A 21,072-nucleotide genomic window follows, 5' to 3' on the forward strand; every position below is an offset into this window, starting at 1 on the left:
CAAATCGAATCAAACTACAAGAATTCAGTTGTATTTTATATATATTTTAAATATGTATACAAAACAATACGATACAAAATGAAAACAAGATCTATATGAATGTATAATTAAGTGTTATTCCATATAAACTATAAAAATTCATTATATTAAATATAACAAATTATATTATATATATATATATATATATATATAAATATATTAGCGTTACATTAAGAGCAAGCAAATACGGGCATCAATGCTAAATAACGTATAGAAATTCCGTGGTATACACTTCTATTGCCTTTCTTTATCATTTACTTAAATAAAAATTTTTTAGTAAAAAACATAGAATTTCTTTTCGATTAAAATTTTCAGTTGTAAAGCAAATTTTTTGCGCTGAGTTAATTTGTTTTGGTGCGCATATCATTAGAAAATGAAATTGGAAATTGAAATATACATATACGTATACATATATGCATATTCAAACACATATATTAACAAAAAGCAAAACAAATCACACAACATGTAAAGCACATAATGGACAAAACCAAAATGATCGAGAAACCCAACAAACAAATAAAATAAAATTTCATAATAAAAAATTCTATGTTGTTTCCTTTGTCTCCTAAATAGTTGGAGATGAGCAAATATGTTTAAAATGTTTTTAAAACAAATTAGTTAATAGTTAAAATATTACATTTAACGGTTCTTTTTTACTACTATTGGAGCTATGTGAAATTAATGCTCCTCATCCTAGAATCATCTCAAATTTTTTACGATTTGTGTCAAAAAAAGTTTTTGATATCATTATGTAAATTTTTTAATAATTTATTAGAATAATTTATTATCCATCTGAATTTTTGACCATGTTTTGATGAGGAACAAGTCTGTCTGAAAGATGGCTTGTGTGACAGCAGTATTCATCAAACTGTAATATAATTTTCACATTTTGCGAAAGCTGGTCTAACTAGCTAATAATATTTATTAATTGATTGCTAATAATATTTGCCAATGTATTAAAAGAGTCCGGACTCAAGTTAGTCTTTTGAATATATTATTTGCGAAAAAAAATAATAATCTTTAAACGCGCGCTAATCTTAGTTTGAACTCAGTAGTTCATTTGAATCAGTTGTGGTATATTTTAGTACATTTTGTTTTCTGCAATAGTATATTCGGTAAGTCGACTTGCAACCCCTCTTAACGCTTACACCGAGCTATCTATTAACCATATTTAACACATATATTATATATTATTAAAGCAGAGAAATAATTTATTAATTATACTGCACTAAAATTGTATATACATAAATACATTTATAAATACTAGAGTAAATACAGTAAAAGTGTGGCCGTCCGTAATAATGGATACGCTATATTTTGTTAGCATATCTATGAATTTGGCTGGCGTTCACACTGAGTCTGCTTTTCACTTACACCGCGTTCGGTTGGACGGGGACGCTCGCTCCTCGAAATAAATAAATAATTTTAAGATAGCATTTAAAACGAAAATAGTTGGTTAATAGTGAAGCTACAGTAACATTAGAAGTGTGCATTTGAAATTTGTGGTATTTGAGTTAATTTTGCAATTGTGATTTTATACGTCTGCGTCCCTCTCTCTATCTATCTATCCCTCTCTTACACAAACAACGTAATACAACAAATGCTATTATTATTATTTTTATTTAATTCACGAAATTCTCAGTGAGAAGAGTGTTTGCATAATCTTCGTACACAAAAACACACACACCCATACACACAGCTAAAAGTTGATTGCTTAAATAAATGCTGCCATAAAAGTAGCGTCGTCCCCGGGCAGAGCAGAATAAAACAAATCATTGAATTGCGCTGCTAATAAATGAAATGCAAGTGAAAATGCAAATGCAAATCAATTGAAAAGGCGCAAATAAAGCAATAACTGGCTGCTGTTGGCGACAAAAGTGAAAACTAATTGAAATTGAAAGCGGTTGCATTGGAATAGCAAATTAACACATTTTGGATTTGGCAGACGATAAAAGCAAATTTACTGTGGTGCAAAATGTCAAACACTGAAGACAGCGAGCTGGACCCGCAAATTCAGGTAAGAAAAATGCACGTGTCTTCCTTCCACCTCTCGCTCAATCGACAAACATGGTGTCAGGCAGTGACAGGCGCAAACGGGGCTCAGCTGTAGTTGCCTTGGCTAGTTATTTGTTATTGTTTTCGCAATACTACGAGTAGACTATCTTTGTGTGTGTCGGAACGAGTGAGTGCTCTCTTTGTTTACGTGTATGTCTCTCCCACTCGCACTCTCTTTGTGCATAAGTGTAGTATTAATTAGTTTGACAGTTGTCAAAGGCTATCGCAGGAAGGTGGCGTTAGTTTTTGCAATGCGCTTTGCGTTTTACATTTTACATTTCTCGTTTGACTTTCGCATGTGCCTTGTTTACGCTTGGCTGCGTTTTGTTGCTTAACCAACAAAAATCAATTTCCATGGCATTTTTTGCCTGGCAATTAAACAAATTGCGCGCTTCCTTTAATGAAACTGTTAAATATTCATGGGAATTGCTGTTTCTGTTGTTGTGGTATTTACCGTTTAGTAAGACAGCTGTCCCAACCGACAACTTCCTGTATCAATGTATGAGATGCTTGTCTCGCTCTCTCACCCACACACTTGCATTGTCCATGTCCTTGTCAAGTGTTTCTGTCTTGTTGCCTCTTCCAAGTAATTGCACTTTATGATCCGTTCTCCTTGTGCGTAATTTCGAACTTACATTCATACATATTCAATTTACACACTCACGTTGGCGTCTCTTTCTATTGCTGTACGTGCGTGTGGCCAAATCCCAACTTAAGTGCAGTTGAGTATTAAGTATGGCTTAGGTAGTGTGTGAGAGCGAGAAAGGGAGACCACTGTAAATCGCATTGGAATTCGTGGAATGGCAATGTCAGGCATACCATTAATGTTTGGGAAATGCCAAAACGCCGACGCAAGCAGATGAAAACAAATACAAATACGCAAATTTTGCCTAAAGCGAATAAATACTAACACACAAAAGAATTTGTGTGTTGATTTTGTTCTCTCCGATTTCAAGAGCCTCGTGCGCAGTTTGCATAAATTAAGTTCGACTTGTCTTTGCTTTGCTTTGTTTCATTTTATTTGCAAGCTGTTACTTTGTCAATATTTCAAAAGAGTCAGCAGAAATTCGATTCGTATTTCGTAGAAATTGAAGCTGAAAATAAATTTAAAAATAAAAATTTTAATCGTAATGCATCAAAATTTCGTAGAAGTCTTTTCTATTAAATACAAATACCAGTCAGTCTATTATTATTTTCCCACCCGGCCTCAATTTGTTTATTTTTAAACACACAGCCAAGTAGGAGAGCACAAAACGAAAAGAAGATAGCAACAAAAGTCCCACGCTGAGTAACAACATTAACAAAAATTTGATGTTGCGGGCATGTGATTCGATTGGAATGCTCGATATGGCGGTGTATAGACTTTTGATACTCCTATAAACATTACAGTATAAACATACATACGTATGCACATTGTATTTTTCGCAAAAGTTCTCTCCATAAACACAATTGAAAACCCGTTTGCCAATGTGCATGATATAATACTCGAATATGTTCATAAATATTTATTTATATCTTTTTTTTTTTGTTGTGCTTGCTGCTGATGGATTTTCTATGTTTTATGCACCACTTCCTCTTATTAAGAAAAAACAAGCGGCTGTTTATTATTATTTTTTTCTTTCACCAAGTTCGGTTTGTTTATCAATGAAATTTTTAGCGCGTGCAATTTTGTTGCTCGTTGTCTTATCACGCAATTTGAGAGGGAGACGGAGCGAAACAGAGATAGATGTTTAGATCTAGAAGTACTATACTATATATCAGCAAAGATAGAAAGCAAAGACACTCGAGTGACGTCTGTTCGCGCTTGCGTACGACAAAAGAAAGCCAACGACAAAAAAAAGCTTAAAGTCCTCAGCGATTTAGACAGCTGTTTCAATTGTTGTTATTTGCGCTCAACTCAATTTGTATTTTTTTTTTGTTTAAGTCTGCCACCCACCCGACACCGCCTCCCACACGCGCCATGGAAAGTTTAGTCATTTCTGTAGGGGAGTTTTTTCTTTCTTCTTTCTTCGTATCGATGGAATTAAAAACTTTCGTCATGGGTTGTATAATTAGTTGGCACTTATCGATGACACGTTAACTGTTAATACACATGTCTGGGCGATATCGAGAAACATTAACCTTTCGCCGTATATCGATTGTACTTCGAGGAATTTTTTATTATTATATTTTTTTGTGTGTCGCCTTGATATTAATCAAATTTCATTATCATATGCCATTCGAGATTTAAGTCCCTCCTTATTATCAACGTTACCGTACTGTGTTACCTTGTGCCACTTGATAATTTGGATGCCAAAACAAACAATATACACGTCTGAGATTATGCTAATGACTAATTAAACGAGAAACGATATACGATATTTGCAAGCAGAGCGACGAGACGCCATATAGAGAACCTAACCGACTTCTATGAATCACCAAAGCGCCTGACATGTCATATAGCTATAGATGGGAGCTTATGAAATGCACTTATAAGGTGTACTAATGACTCAAGTAGTGTGGTGTAACTGTTGAATTAACTACTAAACAATAAGAAATATACATGCTTTAAATAAACATGACGTACTCTTCGTGTATAAATTTCCCTACCCAGGTATTGCGTTGTTAAATCAATCGCAAGCGTGTCTCAGATACTGCAGTTGTGCATCTTATCTCACTTATCTTGCAGTGCATAAATAAAAATTAAAAAAAAAATTCCCATTTGGCAGCGGTGGGATTCGAACCCACGCCTCCGAGGAGACTGGTGCCTTAAACCAGCGCCTTAGACCGCTCGGCCACGCTACCATTTGGTTGATCTCTGGCCAGAAATATTTCTTATGCTTTCATCGTCACTCGTTGAGGGTTGTGCTATTTATAAAGCTAAAGTGTAACTGTTGGACAATTGTAGGAAGTTTATTTATTTTAAGAGTTGAACCTTTTGAAAATATTTACATAAAGCAACAATATTGTTGTGCACTTGCAACAATAACAGTGACAGAGAAAGAGAGAGAGAGAGACTCCCACACGCAGCTGTTGCCTGTGTTTTTTTTATTTTTATATCGCAGTCGCACCATCCGCGATTGCATCTTGCGAAGCTCCAAGTTGAACGGATGCCATTGTCTTTTATTCTCACTTAACTCGCAATTTACGAATTTCATCACCGAAATGCCTCAAACAGTTGATTGAACTGCAGATTCAACTACATTCACATCTTGCCCAGTTAAGTGTATCCACACTTCGTTGTAACGAGGTTACTTTCTATTTCAATTTCGTAGTCTGTTGTCAAAGCGCAAATTGTTTGTAGTTTTTTCGTTTTGTTTTTGACGCCGTCTTTTCAACAAGCCCCCGAGGTGCCATCATCATTATCGTCATTCAGCATCATCATTATTGCCGTGAATAGCGCCGCCTCTTCAATGATGCATAACAGAAACAGAAATCTGTGGCAAAAGTCGGCAACATTTTGCCGCCGGTTACCGCACTCAATTTGCATTTACTGTTTTGTATAATTTGCCTTAATTAATTAATATTGCCATAAGCAATGCTCCAAACAATTTGGTTACGTAGATTTTGCTCTCGTCATTGTTTGGTATTATATTTATTTTTAATGATATTCGCGGTTTGACAATAGCGGCAAATATCTTGCTAAATGCCAAGTAGTTATTTCCGCTCTTTCAATTACGTTATTGCCCGTTTTACCAGTCCCCCAATATTATCTATCACGCTCATATATATTCACGGAGTGTGCTCACCCTCTAAGTATATCAGGAATAATCTTATCAAATAAACAGTATCAATAGCTGACTGATGCATTTCAAAAGCAGTTCCAAGTTCAATGTGATTGTAAACAGTTGGTAATAATCGTTGGTAAATTGTTATTGACAATGCATAAATATTGTATCACTTTTATGTGAAGGTTCTTTATGAAGCAAGACAGTCTGAACTAGCAACAGGAATTTTTCCATTCATTTCGAATCAATATTAATAAAGAAACATCTTCAAGTGAAATTGATGTAGAAATGAAGATAGAAATAGATTTAACGATAAATAATTGCATTAGAAATAAAGAAATTTATAAAAATGTGTTGTAAAGTAGGAAGTTCTAAGAATGAATAAATAAATAAATCAGATCCAAAAGTGCTTTGAACTTAAGCAGCAAAAGGTTCAAAGCTCAAATTCTGCTCCAAATTTGATGAAAATTGTGTTTAATTACCCAAATTCAAATCGCCTTGGGATAGTAATTAATAAACATCAAAAGCTAGCTTTAAATGAAAACAAAGAACATTCTCAGATTATTGACTTTATTCAGCTCAACTCAGTTGACCTTTCCCATGCTCACAAGATACAATTTCTTTTACCCCATGCTAGCGATGAAAAGGAAAAAACAAAATCTTGACTAATTTCTTCTATTTGAATTCTGAAAGCCAAAGCCAGCATGATTCATATCAAGCGGAGATTTGGCTTCTGATGTTCCCTCTCTCTTTTTTTTTGGATGGTATGTACGTTATTCATTATCGGATTTTTCTCATCTCGCTCTTTCTGTTTTGCATTGTTGACATAACTTTTGGTCTCTTTTCTTTTGTGGGTTAGAGTTTTGGGCTAATTAAAATTGTTTCGGTCAATTGCGTTTCAGTCAAGCTACGCTGCGTTGTTGTTTCTCATTTATTTTATGCTTTTTTTGGGCGGCGTGGCATACTCTTTTTTTTTTTTCTTTATATAACAACACTTTCGCAGCGCGCACTCAGCAACGACAACACTTGTGCTAGTTTAGTTTCAGCTATAAGCACGCAGCCCTCCTCCCTCCCTCCGCTTAACCTTCTTAACCCGCCGCCCAGCCTCAGGCGTAGCGACTTTCTATTAGCCAAATCCGCGTTAATTGCCTGTCCCCAATAGATGAGAAGAACACGAAGCAAACATGCTGAGATATCTATGCCACTTTCTGCTGATTATGACGCAAATGAGAACACATTGAGTTGAATGTCCTTTGATCAACTACACTCTACATGTGCCACCTGACTTCCTGTTTGATGTTGCTAAAAACAAATCGATGAATAAGGTTTCCATTACGGTTGGCTCGCATTTCCCATTTGGCAAATGTTGACGCAGCCACGGGTGGGAGGACATTCGGCTGGTAGTCGTAGTTATACGAGGCCACCACAAGTAGGTCAGGTCAGGTTAGGCCGGGGAAGGCATTCGTTTGGGCCAGGACATCACGCCATACGATTTCGCTGGGCTGGCGTCATTGCGACTATCTCAGGGTGTGTCCTCAAACGGGTTCACGGTGAAGCAAACTAATAAGCTAATGATATATGCTCAGTTTAAATAAAAGGGAACACGATAATATTTATTATAAATGTGACTATCGCTTGCAAAACTCTTTCTCTCAGTTCACCGACAGCTGTTAGATAAAGTTGAAATGACTTGAAGCTAAGCTTTCATTTCCTGCATAATTATCTTCTAACTTAAGAGTGCTTAAACTATTCGCACAGTTGTTGGCTTAAACACTCGAACAACTGCCACTTTCACTTACCCACTTCCTTGTCACTTCTCCCTTTGGCTTTGCAAACATAAAAAAGGACATGCCAATTCCGCATTAAGTTTGAAAAGTTGTCCAGCTTGACAGCCAGCATTAAATGCTCAAGTTGGCATAACTTTGTTTAGTACCAAGCAACTGCCTATCATCGTTTTATACAACATGGCAAAAATTAACGTCATCATCAACTTTATCGCTGGGTTTTTGTCAAAAGGGCGCCCATTTGTCTGTGTGTGTGCGATGGGCAATACGTCATCTTGAAAACATACTCTAGGAAATTTAGACTCGCCTTAGTTGTGGTTGTAACCTTTTCCATTTGATTTATATAGTCTGTGACTCAGGTTGAGCTGCGTTGCCCTTTACCGAAACACACCTTTCAAGCTCTCTGACGAATGCAAAAAAAAAAGTAAAAAAACGTCAGCACATCGCGTGATTGGGCAACGTTTCATTGCCGGCTTTGCGTTTAGTTGGGGGTCTATATCATGTGATTTTGACCCTGTTTATGCAAAACGCTTTCACATCAACGCAAAAAGAGAAGAAGTTTAAAAATCAACAAATCAATATATCAACTTGTTTGTCGGATGAAATTATTCTAGTTATTTAAGCAGACTTGGGATAATAAACTCAATTGTTGAAGAATAATTTTGTGTAGCTTTAATAATAAATTTTACTACCAGTCAGATAACAAAAATCCCCCCTTCTGTTGTCAGTAATTGAGTTGAGATATTTTGTCAATTTATTGCGCACGTCATGAATTTGCTTTTGTATTGTATATTTCCATATTTTGTATCCACTCCATGTTTGCTATTGAACATGAGGCATAATATAATAAGTAAATGAATAAATATGCAAAAGTTGCGCAAATATTTATACAATTTTCGAGTCGTCATTCCAACATACAATTTACCTTCAATAAATAATTGCTGGTTTCTTTGGAGATAATCAAATATTTTCTCTACTTCATATCCAGACGTAAGTACAGCCTTTTGTGTGTGAGGTTTTTTATTTACAATTCAATTGCATTGTAATAAATAATTTTACGATGTCAAAAGCGTCCGTCAATCTTCATTGACTGCGGCTCATTGAACTGAGGGATGAATACATCGTAAATATATTTAATATGCTGATCGAATGTACCATGTGCACACTTAAGAGGTCTTTGGCTTTTTTAGGGCCACTGCGCAGTGTGCACGGTGCAGAGCATTAATTAGTGCACTGTCTCTGCCGCCAGGGGGCGTGCTTGTGCCAACTTGTTTATAACTGTTGTTAGTTTTTCGCTTGTTTTTTGTTTTGCTTTGTTTTTGTTTGGTGCATGTCGCTCGTGAAAATAGTTGGGCAATAGACATGGAAAGCCAAATGCGATGCAATGAAAAACTTTTAATTAACAAGCACTTTGCTAGTCAAATGCCAGCAGAGGCCACAAGCTTTAGCTGTGCGCTTCCTTTGTGCGATCCGATGCCCGATGCCAGATGCCAGCGAATTCCAGGAAAGTTCAACTCTTGAAATTTCTGCAACGGCAGCGACGTATATGAAACTGGTTTTTAGGGGCCAACCAAAAGGTAAACTCAACACAACACAAAACCGGTCTCAGGCAGTCAGCGAAGCAGCCGGCGATTCGTCTCGGCCTTTAAATCAATCAGCCTCCAGAGTCGCCCTGCGACGACCTGCTTCATTCCAAGTGTATGTAGAGAGGTTTTCGTGTATATACTTCTACTAAAATGTATGTGTGTATATCCGGTATGTAAAGAAATGCCCTGCGACCACGATAAAAATCAAACTGGGACAAGCTCCATAAAAGCTGTTATAATAAAACAACATGCATTACATACATTCCTATGCCCAGCATATCGTAGTAGTATATCTGTATGTATTTAGACGCAGACAAAATTCAGATAAAAAGAAATAAATATGATAATTAAAACCGGTTTTTTTTTCGACCACAACAAACCAAAACAAAACCCATAACCGCATGCAGTTCAGCGATCCATGACAATGGGCGGAGTAGTTACACGCCCGCATTTTCCCCAGCACTCTATTGAACAGGAAATTTATGCCAAAAAAAAATAAGATAATACAAGTCACATCCTGTGCACTTGTGGTTTTCTTAACATGTTTTATCCCCATTTCAAACAAAATGTTGCACAGTTGTTGATTGATCACCTGAAACACCTGTAGCGAAATGAATATCCTTTATTTGAAGTACGGACCTTTGCTGGAATTATTATTTATAACCTGATTATACCAAACGCTTCTGTTTGAAAGATTATGTTATGTGGTGCAAGTGTTTACATCATACTAAAATCATTCAAACATCAGGTTAGACGTAAAAGTGTAAACAAACACAAAACGAAAGAATAATTTTAAAGAAAAAAGGCAAATCAACCAAAATTACTAATTTAATAAATAATATAACCTGGCTGCACTTTCGGAATCTTTCATCGCAATTTTTTACATATACGAATGAGAAAGATTCGAAGAAAGGTTACACTTCTCAGAAAGTTTTAATAATTCGGCCAGTGTAAACAGGTTATAAAGTTCCAGCAAAACCTGTAGCCAGATGAATATCCCTAAATTGAAGTACTGGAAATATCGTTCAGCATTTCACGGGGTTGTTTGTTAAATAAGCTTTGTGGTTGCTATTTTTGTGATGTTAGTGTGGCGTTCAGCGTTGAGTTGCGGACGCGAGAACAATTAGAAATTTATGTGTAGCGGGTTCGAGTCCCGGGTCGGTTGAAATTATTATAGAATGTGTATTTTTAAAAAATAATAAATTATGTTGCTATTTGCCCTTAGGTTTGCTTTGGAATTCGCTGCTCAAAAAGCAATTTCATGTTCACATAGGGCTAGAGCAAAAACCGTTTCATATCATCACCCTGGAGTGTACGCGTCACTTCATTAATCTAGCGTTGCCCTCCTGTGGACTTATTAACTGACAGATTTTGCTATTTTTATTTTATTTTAGATATTAATTAATCTTAAGTAAAATTGCAACTAATAAATAGTAATTGCTAATCATTATTTAGCAACTCAAAGCCACATTCTTTTGCTTATTGAAAATAAAAAATTATTTTTCCCAATCAGTTCTGAAAAATACATTTTTGTAGTTAATTAAATCAATCAAACACTTTGCTTTTAATTTAACAGTTTAATCGCTCAACGTTTTATTTTCTATATACACGCCTTAAATGCTATACTTAAAATGTGTTCTGATTTACAATTAAATTTTAGGATGAAAAAATGCATTGACGAAAAAAATACAACAAAATATCGATAGTCTATAAACTAACAGTGACTATTTGTGGGTTGGGGCAGCATTGCAACTTTGCTGCAGTTCTTTTAGGGGACTCTTGAAGGCTTCTATAGCTAAGTACATTTGCACTTTACCGTGAGGATTTAGACAAACTCGTAGCCAATGCCAAACTGGAAACCATTCAAAACCTTGTCAGTGTTTTGCCGGCGCACAGGTACACAGTAGTTTAACTCGATGCGAGCACGTTCCGCCAGCTTTACAGCAATTCCCATGCCGTAGGCGCTGCGCATGTTGTCTGCACAATCAAAAGAGATAAATACATGTAAGAGAAGCACTTTAAAGTCAGTAAAGTAGAATTACCTGTGTTAAAACTGTTGCTGTTGCCCATATTATAGAAGAAATGCATTCTAAAATGACTAGCGAGTCCCTTAAAGACGCCGGCAAACGGCAGCGGGGTCCACAGATGTGCGCCAGTGCACCAGAAAGTCTGGGCACCGATGGGAGTGCCATCGACAACTGGTCCAGCGCCGCCATATTTAAAGCCTCGCAGCGTCAAAGGTCCGCCACAGTAGAACAAGTTGTTAATGGGCAGTATTGTGGTCTTTTTGGTCTCCTTCATGACGCCGACACGGCCACAGAATTGTGCCACCAATCCCGCAAATAGCGGCACATTCACTTCGCCATGGGCTGTGCTGCTGGTGTATGAAATGTTTCCGCCCAGTCCGCAATATTCGTTGACTGACTTCAATAGAACGCCCTTTGTGGGGAATACGTTGCTGTCGCGATTGTCAAAGATCACCGAATACCGCAAAAGTGAAGCCAACTTTGGTCCACAATGATCACGTATGGCGATGGGCACGGATTTGTTTAACAAACTCACGTCTCTAATGGAGTTCTCATACTGCAGCGAGTGTGTGAGCTGCAAGTGAGGGAAACAATTACCATTAATAACTGACAATTACCATAAAAAATAATTCATTCTTTACTCACATCCACGCCCAGCATTGTGTGTGCACTCAAGTCCACCAAGTAGCCCAAGTTTGTGGTCTGAAACGAGCTTATGTCATATCGATCCGTTTGCCGGAACACGCTGAAGGACATTCTGCAAAACCAACGAACATTGAATGTGCTCTTACTCTTAATAATAATCTTTATTAAATAACAAACTTACTCTGGTCGATTCTCCCGGAACCGTGTGTGGAAAAAGGGCTTCCAGAACTTCAGTTGCAGATCATTGGCTCTGGTGCTGCTGTAGCTGCCCTGTAGCGAGATGCTTTCACCACGACCAAGCACATTGGGTATGGTCAGCTCTGTGCGGAGCGATCCTTCGTTCTGGCCAATCTCGGTGCCCGCCGAACCCATAATCCTCGAGTATTCGTTGCCCTTGAGTGTTATCTCATAGCCTTGGGGCGTGGCATCTGCGCCACGACTGATATCGATATGTACGCTCACATCCTTGAAGATGCCCAGTTCATGCAGATATGATTTGGCCGCCATTGCTTCGATCATCATGTCCTGAAAATTGTCAGCCTTAAAGAGGCCATCGGCTGCCCGCAATACGTAATCATTGTGAGTCCTCAGCAGGCCATTCACATTGACTCGATCAACTCGTGCTCCAATTTTGCTAAGATCGTATTTACTGTTTGGATCCTTGGGCGGTGTTTGTGACATTTTGTGTTCGTTATCGTTGGGTGGGGCAGGTTTTGTAGTTTAGATGATGTGTTAGTCGATTAGCAATAACTGTAAATGTGTAAAGCAGAAATATAAATTAATACATTTTTGTTGTTTACTCTCTGTATTTCCAGATTGAACTGGAGAATCTCAATAGTGCTACAGATGAGATTAATAAACTGGAAATCGAATTGGAGGTAAGTTTATCTAAAAGCGTGTAAGCTTAACTCTCGCTTATTGACTTGTATCTCTTTTAACAGGAGGCTAACTCAACATTTCGCATACTTTTAAACGAGTCCACGCGGCGCCTAAAACTCTCCTCGAAGAAATTGGGCAACTGCATAGAGAAGGCGCGTCCCTACTATGATTCGCTGGACAAGGCTCGCGAAGCACAAATCGAGTGCCAGCAGGCAGCAGTCAAGTTTCAGCGCGCCAATGGTGAGTGCGAGTGCATAACGAATTTTAAAGCCAAGCTAAATGGATTGTTTATCAATTTTACAGAGATCCATGCCGCAGCCAAGGAGACAGTGGCGTTGGCCGAGCAGCGTTTCATGTCCAACTCACACGAATGGCAGTTCGACAATGCCTGGCAGGAGATGTTGAATCATGCCACCCAAAAGGTGATGGACGCAGAGAAACAGAAAGCCGATTGTCATGCCGAACATCAACGACGCACACGCCTCTTTCATGCCGCCGAACAGAAGCTGCAGCAGCTGGAAGATCGCTTCAGGCGCAGCATCAACAAGTCGCGTCCCTATTTCGAGGAGAAGCAGGTCTGCCAGGACCAACTACAGACACAAAAGAACCGCATACAGGAGCTGCAACAGCAGGTGGGATGTGCCAAGTCGACATATTCCACAGCGCTGCGAAATCTCGAACGCATCAGCGAAGACATACACAGACAGCGAGGCGATTATCCAACGTTAAGCGCCTCTCCGCCACCGCCCGGAACGCGAGAGCCAGGCGTGGGTGCTGAACTGAATACACCCACCTCCAGTGCGTTGCCATCGCTGCCCGACTTCCAGCTGGAGCTGGAGAAATGCGACTATCCATCGATAGCAGGCAGCCAAATGTCACTTGGCGCCACACTTGTCACACAGTCCTCCACGGTGGAAACCGAGGATGAGGCTGAGGATGACAATGTCTGCGACTACGATGAGTCCACCACGTTGGGCAATGATCTGCGCGGCATCGTCGACGAACGCCAGCTGGAGGCGTTGCGGCAAAAGGTGAAGATCTTGGCAGTACGTCCCATTGAGGGTGGCGACGGGCAGCAGCAGAATGATGTGTGGGAACACGAATTGAAGGCCACTGTCGACAAATTAGATCATCTGATGATGCTTAAGGAAGCGGCCAAGCATCAGCAAACCGAGCGCGCAAAATCCACAGAACTGCGACCTGTTTCACTGGGCGCTGAGGCGCTGAAACGACACACTGATGTCGACGACGTGGATGCCAGGGATGTGATCATCAAAATCACTGCACCCGCCACCTCAGTTGCCCACAGCCTGCCCGTAACGCCACAGCACCAGGCCAGCGGTGCGGCGACATCCATAAAGAAGCTGCAACAACAGTTGGCTCCGCTGCCATCGGTGAATGTTTCCATGCGCGAGTTGCCGCTGCTTGCGAGGCTCTCGAATGAGTTGCTTGATCGAAGCAGTGCTGCCATGGGCAGCGTACGTCGCCAACTGAGACGTCGATCCCTCGAATAGCAGCAGCAAATGCTTCAGCAGCATCAGCAAGGATGGGCGAAAAAGAACTCAACAGTGGAGTCGCGTATATCAAATTCTAAGTTTGTTTATATTAAATGAATTGTATTGTAAATCGTGAGAAGTGAATGCCGCATTTAAGTTCACACTGAATATTAAGTACACAATGCCTACATAAATGCAAAAGCAAACAAAATATAAATATATATAGCATACATCTATTTTCGTATATAAACGTATCGTAATTGTTGACTTATATTGAGTGTCGCGTGTAACTGTTTTTTCAAATTGTTAATATTACTCCTACACCTTATATCGTATGTCATCATCATATATGTGATTTCTTATAACGAAAAATTGTAATTTGTGCGCGAATTGCAAATTAACAGGCACTATTTCAATAATCAGCTTTAAGTTAATGTTTAATTATAAAATAAACAACTACAAAATGCCACTTACTAATTAAAGATTAATGAATGGGCACATGCACTAAATAGTTTAGCCTAAAATACCACATAATTCAACAATCGACACTTGTGTGTGAAAATGAAAATCAAATGAAAAAATGAATAAAAAACGAATTCAATTAGCCATTTAAGTGAAATTCTCAAATATTCGAAACGAGGTGAGATGATAAGCTACATGTTATAATGCAAAACAAGCAAACAAGTATTTCTGCATAGTTAAAATACAATATGAAATTTGAAAATAAAACTATACATTTTAATTCATTCGAAAAGCGACTTTTAATGGGAGTCTTTTTAAAGCTGATGGATTTAAGAGAGCTTTAAGGCATTTTAAACTAACAGTATTGACATTAAGGTTTAAACTTGAAGTCTATGATAATTAATGATTTTTGGCCACTTGAAAATGCAATTAACGGTCGACTCTGATGCAACTTGGGCGCCTAAAAATTAAAGTATGATGTCATTTTCTGACTGCAGTTTGACACCACAAATCTATTAATGAAAACAAAATTTGGCCCGCAAAAGCTCGAAAATTATGTAAGCCGCTGCTGGCTCCCAGCTGTCTTACCTGGTTTATGTTATTGCTTTGTTTACCACACGCGGCGCTTTTATAAAACTTTGAATTGTGCTACGAATTGTTACAAAATATAAACAAACTAAGCGGCACTGCAGCAGGCCAAGATTTTTAACAAATTTCTTGTGACTTGAAAACACACGCGTGCGGCATCAACTAAGCAGTGTGACCGCAAGTTCAATTAAGGAATATACCACGTCTAGCTTGGTAACACTTTATTAGTGAGCGCTCGATTTGAATTGTTCTTAATTTTTTTTAATTGTGTTAAGTAGGCAGCGTCTAATATAATTTGTTTATCGAATATCAATAATGAAAATCTAATCAGATCTGCATAACAATATTGAATTGAATTTGAATTCGCAATACAGATACATAGATGACTTTAATAATTAGCGCAGCTGGTCACACCAACTAGCGATGAATGAATTCCAATAAGCATTGTTTGTCACGCACGAGTCAGGGTTGGGATTATAAATTTGAAAATTAAACACGATATAAATGAATTATTAATCTAGTAACCTAGTTTATTGTTTAAATCCAACTTTACTCTGCTTTTAGTAAATAATTGGAGATGGGCACAATGCGATTGGTTAATTCGGCGTTTTCATATTTTTACAGTCAACAATAAACCCGATGTGCGATGAATCTTCACTTCGTGTTGGGATTTATTTAAAAATCGTTTGTTTGCTTACTTTGGTGCATTTAATACCATTTGACTGCAATTTTCGCATAATATCAAGCGCTTGTTGCTTTTTCGCATTTGCCAAAGCATCGCCTGGACTTTCAATTGTTTCATGGGTTTTACGACGCTTTACTTCGACACCGCAGGCACGCAGTTTATTGAGTATTTGTTGGGTGTCACCATGGTTGGACACATTCGATACTGGTACGGTAACCATTGGCAATGGTGCTGATGTGTTTTTTGCTGTTATGTTATCCGGTATCAATCCTTCGCTGTCATTCGTCTGTGATGATGCTGCGGGTAGATCGAGGCTGCTGCGAGGTTTGCCCTGTTGTTGATTTGTTAGAATGGTTCGCCTTGGCGTTGAGTGCCTTCCACGCTTGGCTAATGTAGGCGACAGCTCCGGAGGCTGTTGTTGGGGCTTTTTCGCATCTTTATCTCCATGTGCTTCATTCGACGCCTGAAAGCGTGTGCGAACTTTCGACACATTCTCTTTGGTATTGGCAGGTGATTGCTTTGCTTTGCTTGGCGGTGTCTTTACTGAGTCATCTGAATACCAGCGGGGATCCTCAAGTTCCGCTTCCCAGTCTATTTTGCAGTCGTTTTTGCGAATGGCTTGTGGCTCATAAATAAAGAGCTAAATAGGAAATAATGCAGTTACTTGCCATTTGCATGTGTTAATTTCATACTCACCTCCTGTTGGCCATTAACTAGTCTTGTCTCTCGCTTATCCTCGTCGTAATTCAATTCATTGATTGACGACACAATGTGCTTCACGCCAATGCACTTGGTGAGATGTGACTGGAACGCCTCCAGGGACAGAAAGTGATGTTGGCAGGAACGGCACAGCAGTATAAGACGCCTTTGCTGATCGTAGAGAATATCGCCGAAGCGCACAAGACGCAGCGATTTAAATTTGCGAGATCCGTTCATTTGTCTATTAATTGGTGGCTAACAATTATCAGATAAATTAATGCCAACTTTGCTTTTGTTACTGTTATCGATTCTAGTGTGCTTCGCTGCAGAGATTTGTAATCAATGCGTTGCCTTCTTTCATTATTAAGTGGTTTCTATCAGACTTTAGTAGACGTCTATTTTGGAGGCAAAATACGCAAAAATGTGACTTAAATCATTTGTTATCGTAAATGAAATGTTTTGCTACAAATTTTGTAAGCATTCTTACCGCAACGTCTAAACATCAGCGTCGTCTATCAATGCATGCTAGCTCCCTTGTAATAATTTTTAGAAAATGTTCTTCCCAATATTTTCAAAATGTAGTAAACTTCTGTTTTCGTCTCGGTCGGTTTACTTATTTAACTGTGGAGGCAAGCTGATTATAAAGATGAAGCATAATCGACAAGTTGCTTGTTGTATCGATATTTTTGCATTTTTGCAAACATCACTTTTTTGGCAGTTGGGACCACAAATACATTTTTATAGGTAATTAAAGCGCAGCACAGATTTGTCTGTGAGCAATTTTAAACTTTAAAATGTGGAATAAGAAGTGTAGTTTTTTATATTTGCCTTAAGTTTTTTTGGTTTTCCTTAAATAAAGGTTTTTTCAAGGATAAATTCTGGCAGTGAGTGTTTGAAGAGCTGAAAATAAACTGGTCACATTGAAGACAGGGATGGTCGACAGATTGCATCAGTGCTGTAAAATGTTACGGGAGAAGGGTTGAGAAACTCATTTAATTGGCGCGCATTCAAAATGAATCTGTCTGTGTTAGTTTAAATCTCTATGTATTTTTTTTTATCGTTGCAGAATTTTTCCAATTGAATTGTATAGTGTGTAAGCGTGTTTGTTTGTTTGTGTGTTTTTTTCTACGAATCGGATTTGGTAAACGTTTGTCCTGTGCTGCTATTGCTATTGATTAACGCCCATGCAATTGAAATTAAATCGCTCGCAAATGATTCGTACACTTTATAGTCTAACAGACATAAAAACAAAAAAAAAGAAAAAATAAACAAAAAGCGATTGCAAATGCCGCACCATTTGTTTGCAATTTTTTCCAGCAGACTCTTGTTATACAAACACATGTACAACGAAACGAGAACATTGTCTGATTTTGATTCCCTGACTCTGACGCTGAACAACGCCGCGGCGTAACAAAAAAATCCTTTTAATGTTTTGCGTGTTGCGGCACTTGTGCAATATACTTTTTTGCGTTAACGTTATCCGCTATATGAGTTGCTCATGTGTCGCATCACGTGAACACATACACATTGACACACACACACAAGTAGAAAAAGGTTGACCTATAATCACCTGCCAGAGAAACTGAACGTCAAAGTAGAAAAGTGGTCACTTTCCTTTCGTTGTTGTTAATGCTTAAAAAGTGCAGTGAAAAACAAAAACAGAAATGTGCATGTTTAAGGAGTGACACTAAGAAAACAGCCTGAAAGTAGGCAACACTTTTTGGCATCGGCAATTGAATTTTGGTAGCATGAAGTTGCCAATGCTGTGCCATGCAATTAAGCCAGCAACGGTAGACTTTTGCATCTCCTGCTCCAGCTCTAGCTCCCATACATATTTCCTTGCCATCTGGTGCCGTCGTCGTCGTCGTCTCTTCATACCCCTTCCCGTAGCCGGTCCCTTTTGCTATTGCATGCTGACCATGCAAATTACGTTGCACCCAAACACATGCACAGGGACAGGCACACACATATGGATATGGACACGCAGTGCTGTCACCATTTGGCCGTGCGTTTGAGTGATGCAGTGAGACAGGCAGCAGAGTGAGAAAAACGACAGAGAGAGAGAGAGAGAGCGAGCACCCAAAAGCCAACCAATGCTGGGACATGTACGGACAAAGTTAAGTTAAATGGACTTGCGGTGCACTCAAGCAGCCAACACACACGCACACACAAGTGAACGCACTCACACATTTCCACTTTAAGCCATATTGCATGGAAACTGAACGAGTGTGTGTGCGTGTGTGTTTGTGAGGTGGCTGAGCTAGTCCATGTCAAGGTAGCAGCCCGACTAGTAGATTAAATTAAACGTAGCAACAGTGCAACAGTGCAGTCGACGCGCCGGCGACAGAGTCCGATTCAAAGTCCACTGGCTCTGGAGCAAGTGCACCCAACGCAATGGACGACATGGGCAACAACATTAAACGTGTTTACACCATGTCCGACCAGTTGATATGCCAAGTGCTGTCCCTCCAGTCGTACTTTGAACACATATCTATGTGCAGTCTGTATGTGTGTGTGTGTCTGTTTGATAGGGTCATGCATGAGGAGCAGAGCCTGGACAATGAACACCTAGAATACCACAGCGTCGTTGTCAACTATTGCCACCTTGCCATTGTAGCAAGTTCTTGTTTACAACTTCCACACACAGAGCGCAAGAGATAGAGTGAGAGAGAGAGAAAGATGAAAAGAATGAGAGTAGCGCATTTTGAAAAAAATCACTGCATACTTGCAGGCGCGGCTGCTGTCATAATACAATACAGAAAGCGGGACGAGACGTACTTCGTTGTTGTTGTTGTTGTTGTGTTTTTATTGTTTGTGCGCATTGTGCGCGCTCTGACTGTGAATTAGCCTTTGGCTCGCTGCACTCCACGTTGGCCAACTTGTAACCCCGCTACAAACACACACACACACACAGACCTCATCCATATCAAAGTACTGCAAGCTTGCAGCCAACGCCAGCTTTGTCACAAATTCTTTGTCTGCATGCACGTGTGTTCAGGTATGCACTATATACATATATATGTGTGTTTATGGAGAGTCCAGCTGAGTTAGGTTAGTTGACTTTTTAAAAACCATAGCGTACACTTGTGCTGTCATTTAGCTGAGCATCTTGCAACTGAGCTGCAAAATATTGTTGGCTACTTCACAAGCTAAGCGCTGCGCAATAACATCAATTTAGGATATGAAACTTTTGTAGCATACTTCTGGGATGCACTCACAGATATCCTGACACGGGTAATTGATTCACTCCTTCTCATGCACGTTGCACACATTACAGCTTAAGGGAATTATTATCAGGAATTCCTGCAGAGTTGAAAATATTGATAACATATGGTGATCAATATCACAGATTCCACAGTCAGTTGAGTTCGGTCTTTTTTTCTAGAAGATGTCTAGGATTATTCACAGTTTCGAAATGTGAAGTATAGCATTTTTTAAACCATGTTTTATACTTTATCTTTATTTGTCGTATAATATTAATATATTTCCATTAAAATATAGATAACATATGGTGAGCAATAAAACAGATTCACAGACTTTGTACATCTTTGTACCTGTCTTTGTAGAAGAAGTCGAGGATTATTCACAGTTATCTTAAAAATTCCGCAATTCGAAGTATGGCATTTTGTAAACCATGTAATTTACTTTATCTTTATTATCGTATTACATCCAGTTATATCAATTTAAAATATTGATAACATATGATGATCAATACCACGGATTCACAGTCAATTGAATTCTGTCTGTCTTTCTAGAATGAGAAGAAGTCTAGGATTAGACCCAGTTACCTTAAAAGTTTCGAAATGTGAAGTATAACATTTTGTAAACCATGTTATATATTATACTTTATCTTTATTGTCGTAACATCCATTTATATAAATTTAAAATATTTACAAAAAATTGTGAGCAACACAGATCAGGTCAGTTGAATTCTGTCTGTCTTTCTAGAAGAAGAACTCTAGTCTATTCCCAGTTTCGAAATGTGAAGTTTAGTATTTTGTAAACCATATGTACATTATCTTTATTATCGTGTAACCTGAATTTAAAGTATTTTCTCTTATACATGATAATATTTTCATTATTTTTCAAAAGATCAATTTAAAGTCAGCATAATACGGTTAACTTTGCTGTAAATAAATAGAAGGGTTTAAATAAGAAGTGCTCGACTACATAATAACCATCTCTCCATTCACAATAACATTTTTGTGTTATTATTGTTGTAAAAAGGACACCCAGGTATCAAAATTAAATAAGAAGGACACGAGTTTTAAGTTATTAAATTTTTGATTAATGATCATTCGCTTGAAACAACTTGTCTACGTTGATAAAACAAAAATGTATAAACAGAGTCAAAAGTAAAACACTTTTAGTGTTATCATCTTGCGTTTGGTCAATTATCTTATGAAATTGGTATTTTTCC

At 38.4% G+C, this 21,072-nt stretch overlaps 3 protein-coding genes and 1 non-coding gene across 5 annotated transcripts; 1 reads left to right on the forward strand and 3 right to left on the reverse strand.

The window, feature by feature from the left end:
• The first annotated feature begins 1,398 nt into the window (after positions 1–1,398).
• LOC117567677 (SH3 domain-binding protein 5 homolog) lies at positions 1,399–14,965 on the forward strand. Its single transcript, XM_034247799.2, has 5 exons — positions 1,399–1,544; positions 1,682–2,056; positions 12,659–12,721; positions 12,785–12,962; positions 13,026–14,965. Exons 2-5 carry the CDS (start codon positions 2,015–2,017, stop codon positions 14,234–14,236), a joined length of 1,494 nt encoding a protein of 497 aa, XP_034103690.1. The 5' UTR covers positions 1,399–1,544; positions 1,682–2,014; the 3' UTR covers positions 14,237–14,965.
• Trnal-aag (transfer RNA leucine (anticodon AAG)) lies at positions 4,797–4,878 on the reverse strand. The gene has a single exon. It is a non-coding gene; the product is annotated as a tRNA-Leu (tRNA).
• Positions 10,743–15,444, reverse strand: LOC117567678 (SAM50-like protein CG7639). 2 transcript variants are annotated; one of them, XM_034247800.2, is made up of 5 exons: positions 15,269–15,444; positions 12,025–12,593; positions 11,844–11,955; positions 11,214–11,772; positions 10,743–11,148 (listed from the first exon to the last, which is right to left on the reverse strand). In XM_034247800.2, exons 2-5 carry the CDS (start codon positions 12,522–12,524, stop codon positions 10,997–10,999), a joined length of 1,323 nt encoding a protein of 440 aa, XP_034103691.1. In that variant the 5' UTR covers positions 12,525–12,593; positions 15,269–15,444; the 3' UTR covers positions 10,743–10,996. The 2 variants fall into 2 exon arrangements, with proteins under 2 accessions (XP_034103691.1, XP_051859679.1); XM_052003719.1 differs by lacking the exon at positions 15,269–15,444 and having other exon boundaries at positions 12,025–12,657.
• Positions 15,445–15,778: 334 nt separating this feature from the next.
• LOC117571120 (uncharacterized) lies at positions 15,779–17,331 on the reverse strand. Its single transcript, XM_034253116.2, has 3 exons — positions 17,140–17,331; positions 16,650–17,047; positions 15,779–16,593 (listed from the first exon to the last, which is right to left on the reverse strand). The coding sequence occupies exons 2-3, from the start codon at positions 16,887–16,889 to the stop codon at positions 15,940–15,942; spliced, it is 894 nt and encodes a 297-aa protein (XP_034109007.1). The 5' UTR covers positions 16,890–17,047; positions 17,140–17,331; the 3' UTR covers positions 15,779–15,939.
• Positions 17,332–21,072: the final 3,741 nt, after the last annotated feature.

Source organism: Drosophila albomicans, chromosome 3 (genome assembly GCF_009650485.2).
Source record: "Drosophila albomicans strain 15112-1751.03 chromosome 3, ASM965048v2, whole genome shotgun sequence".
NCBI classification, from domain to species: Eukaryota; Metazoa; Arthropoda; class Insecta; order Diptera; family Drosophilidae; genus Drosophila; species Drosophila albomicans.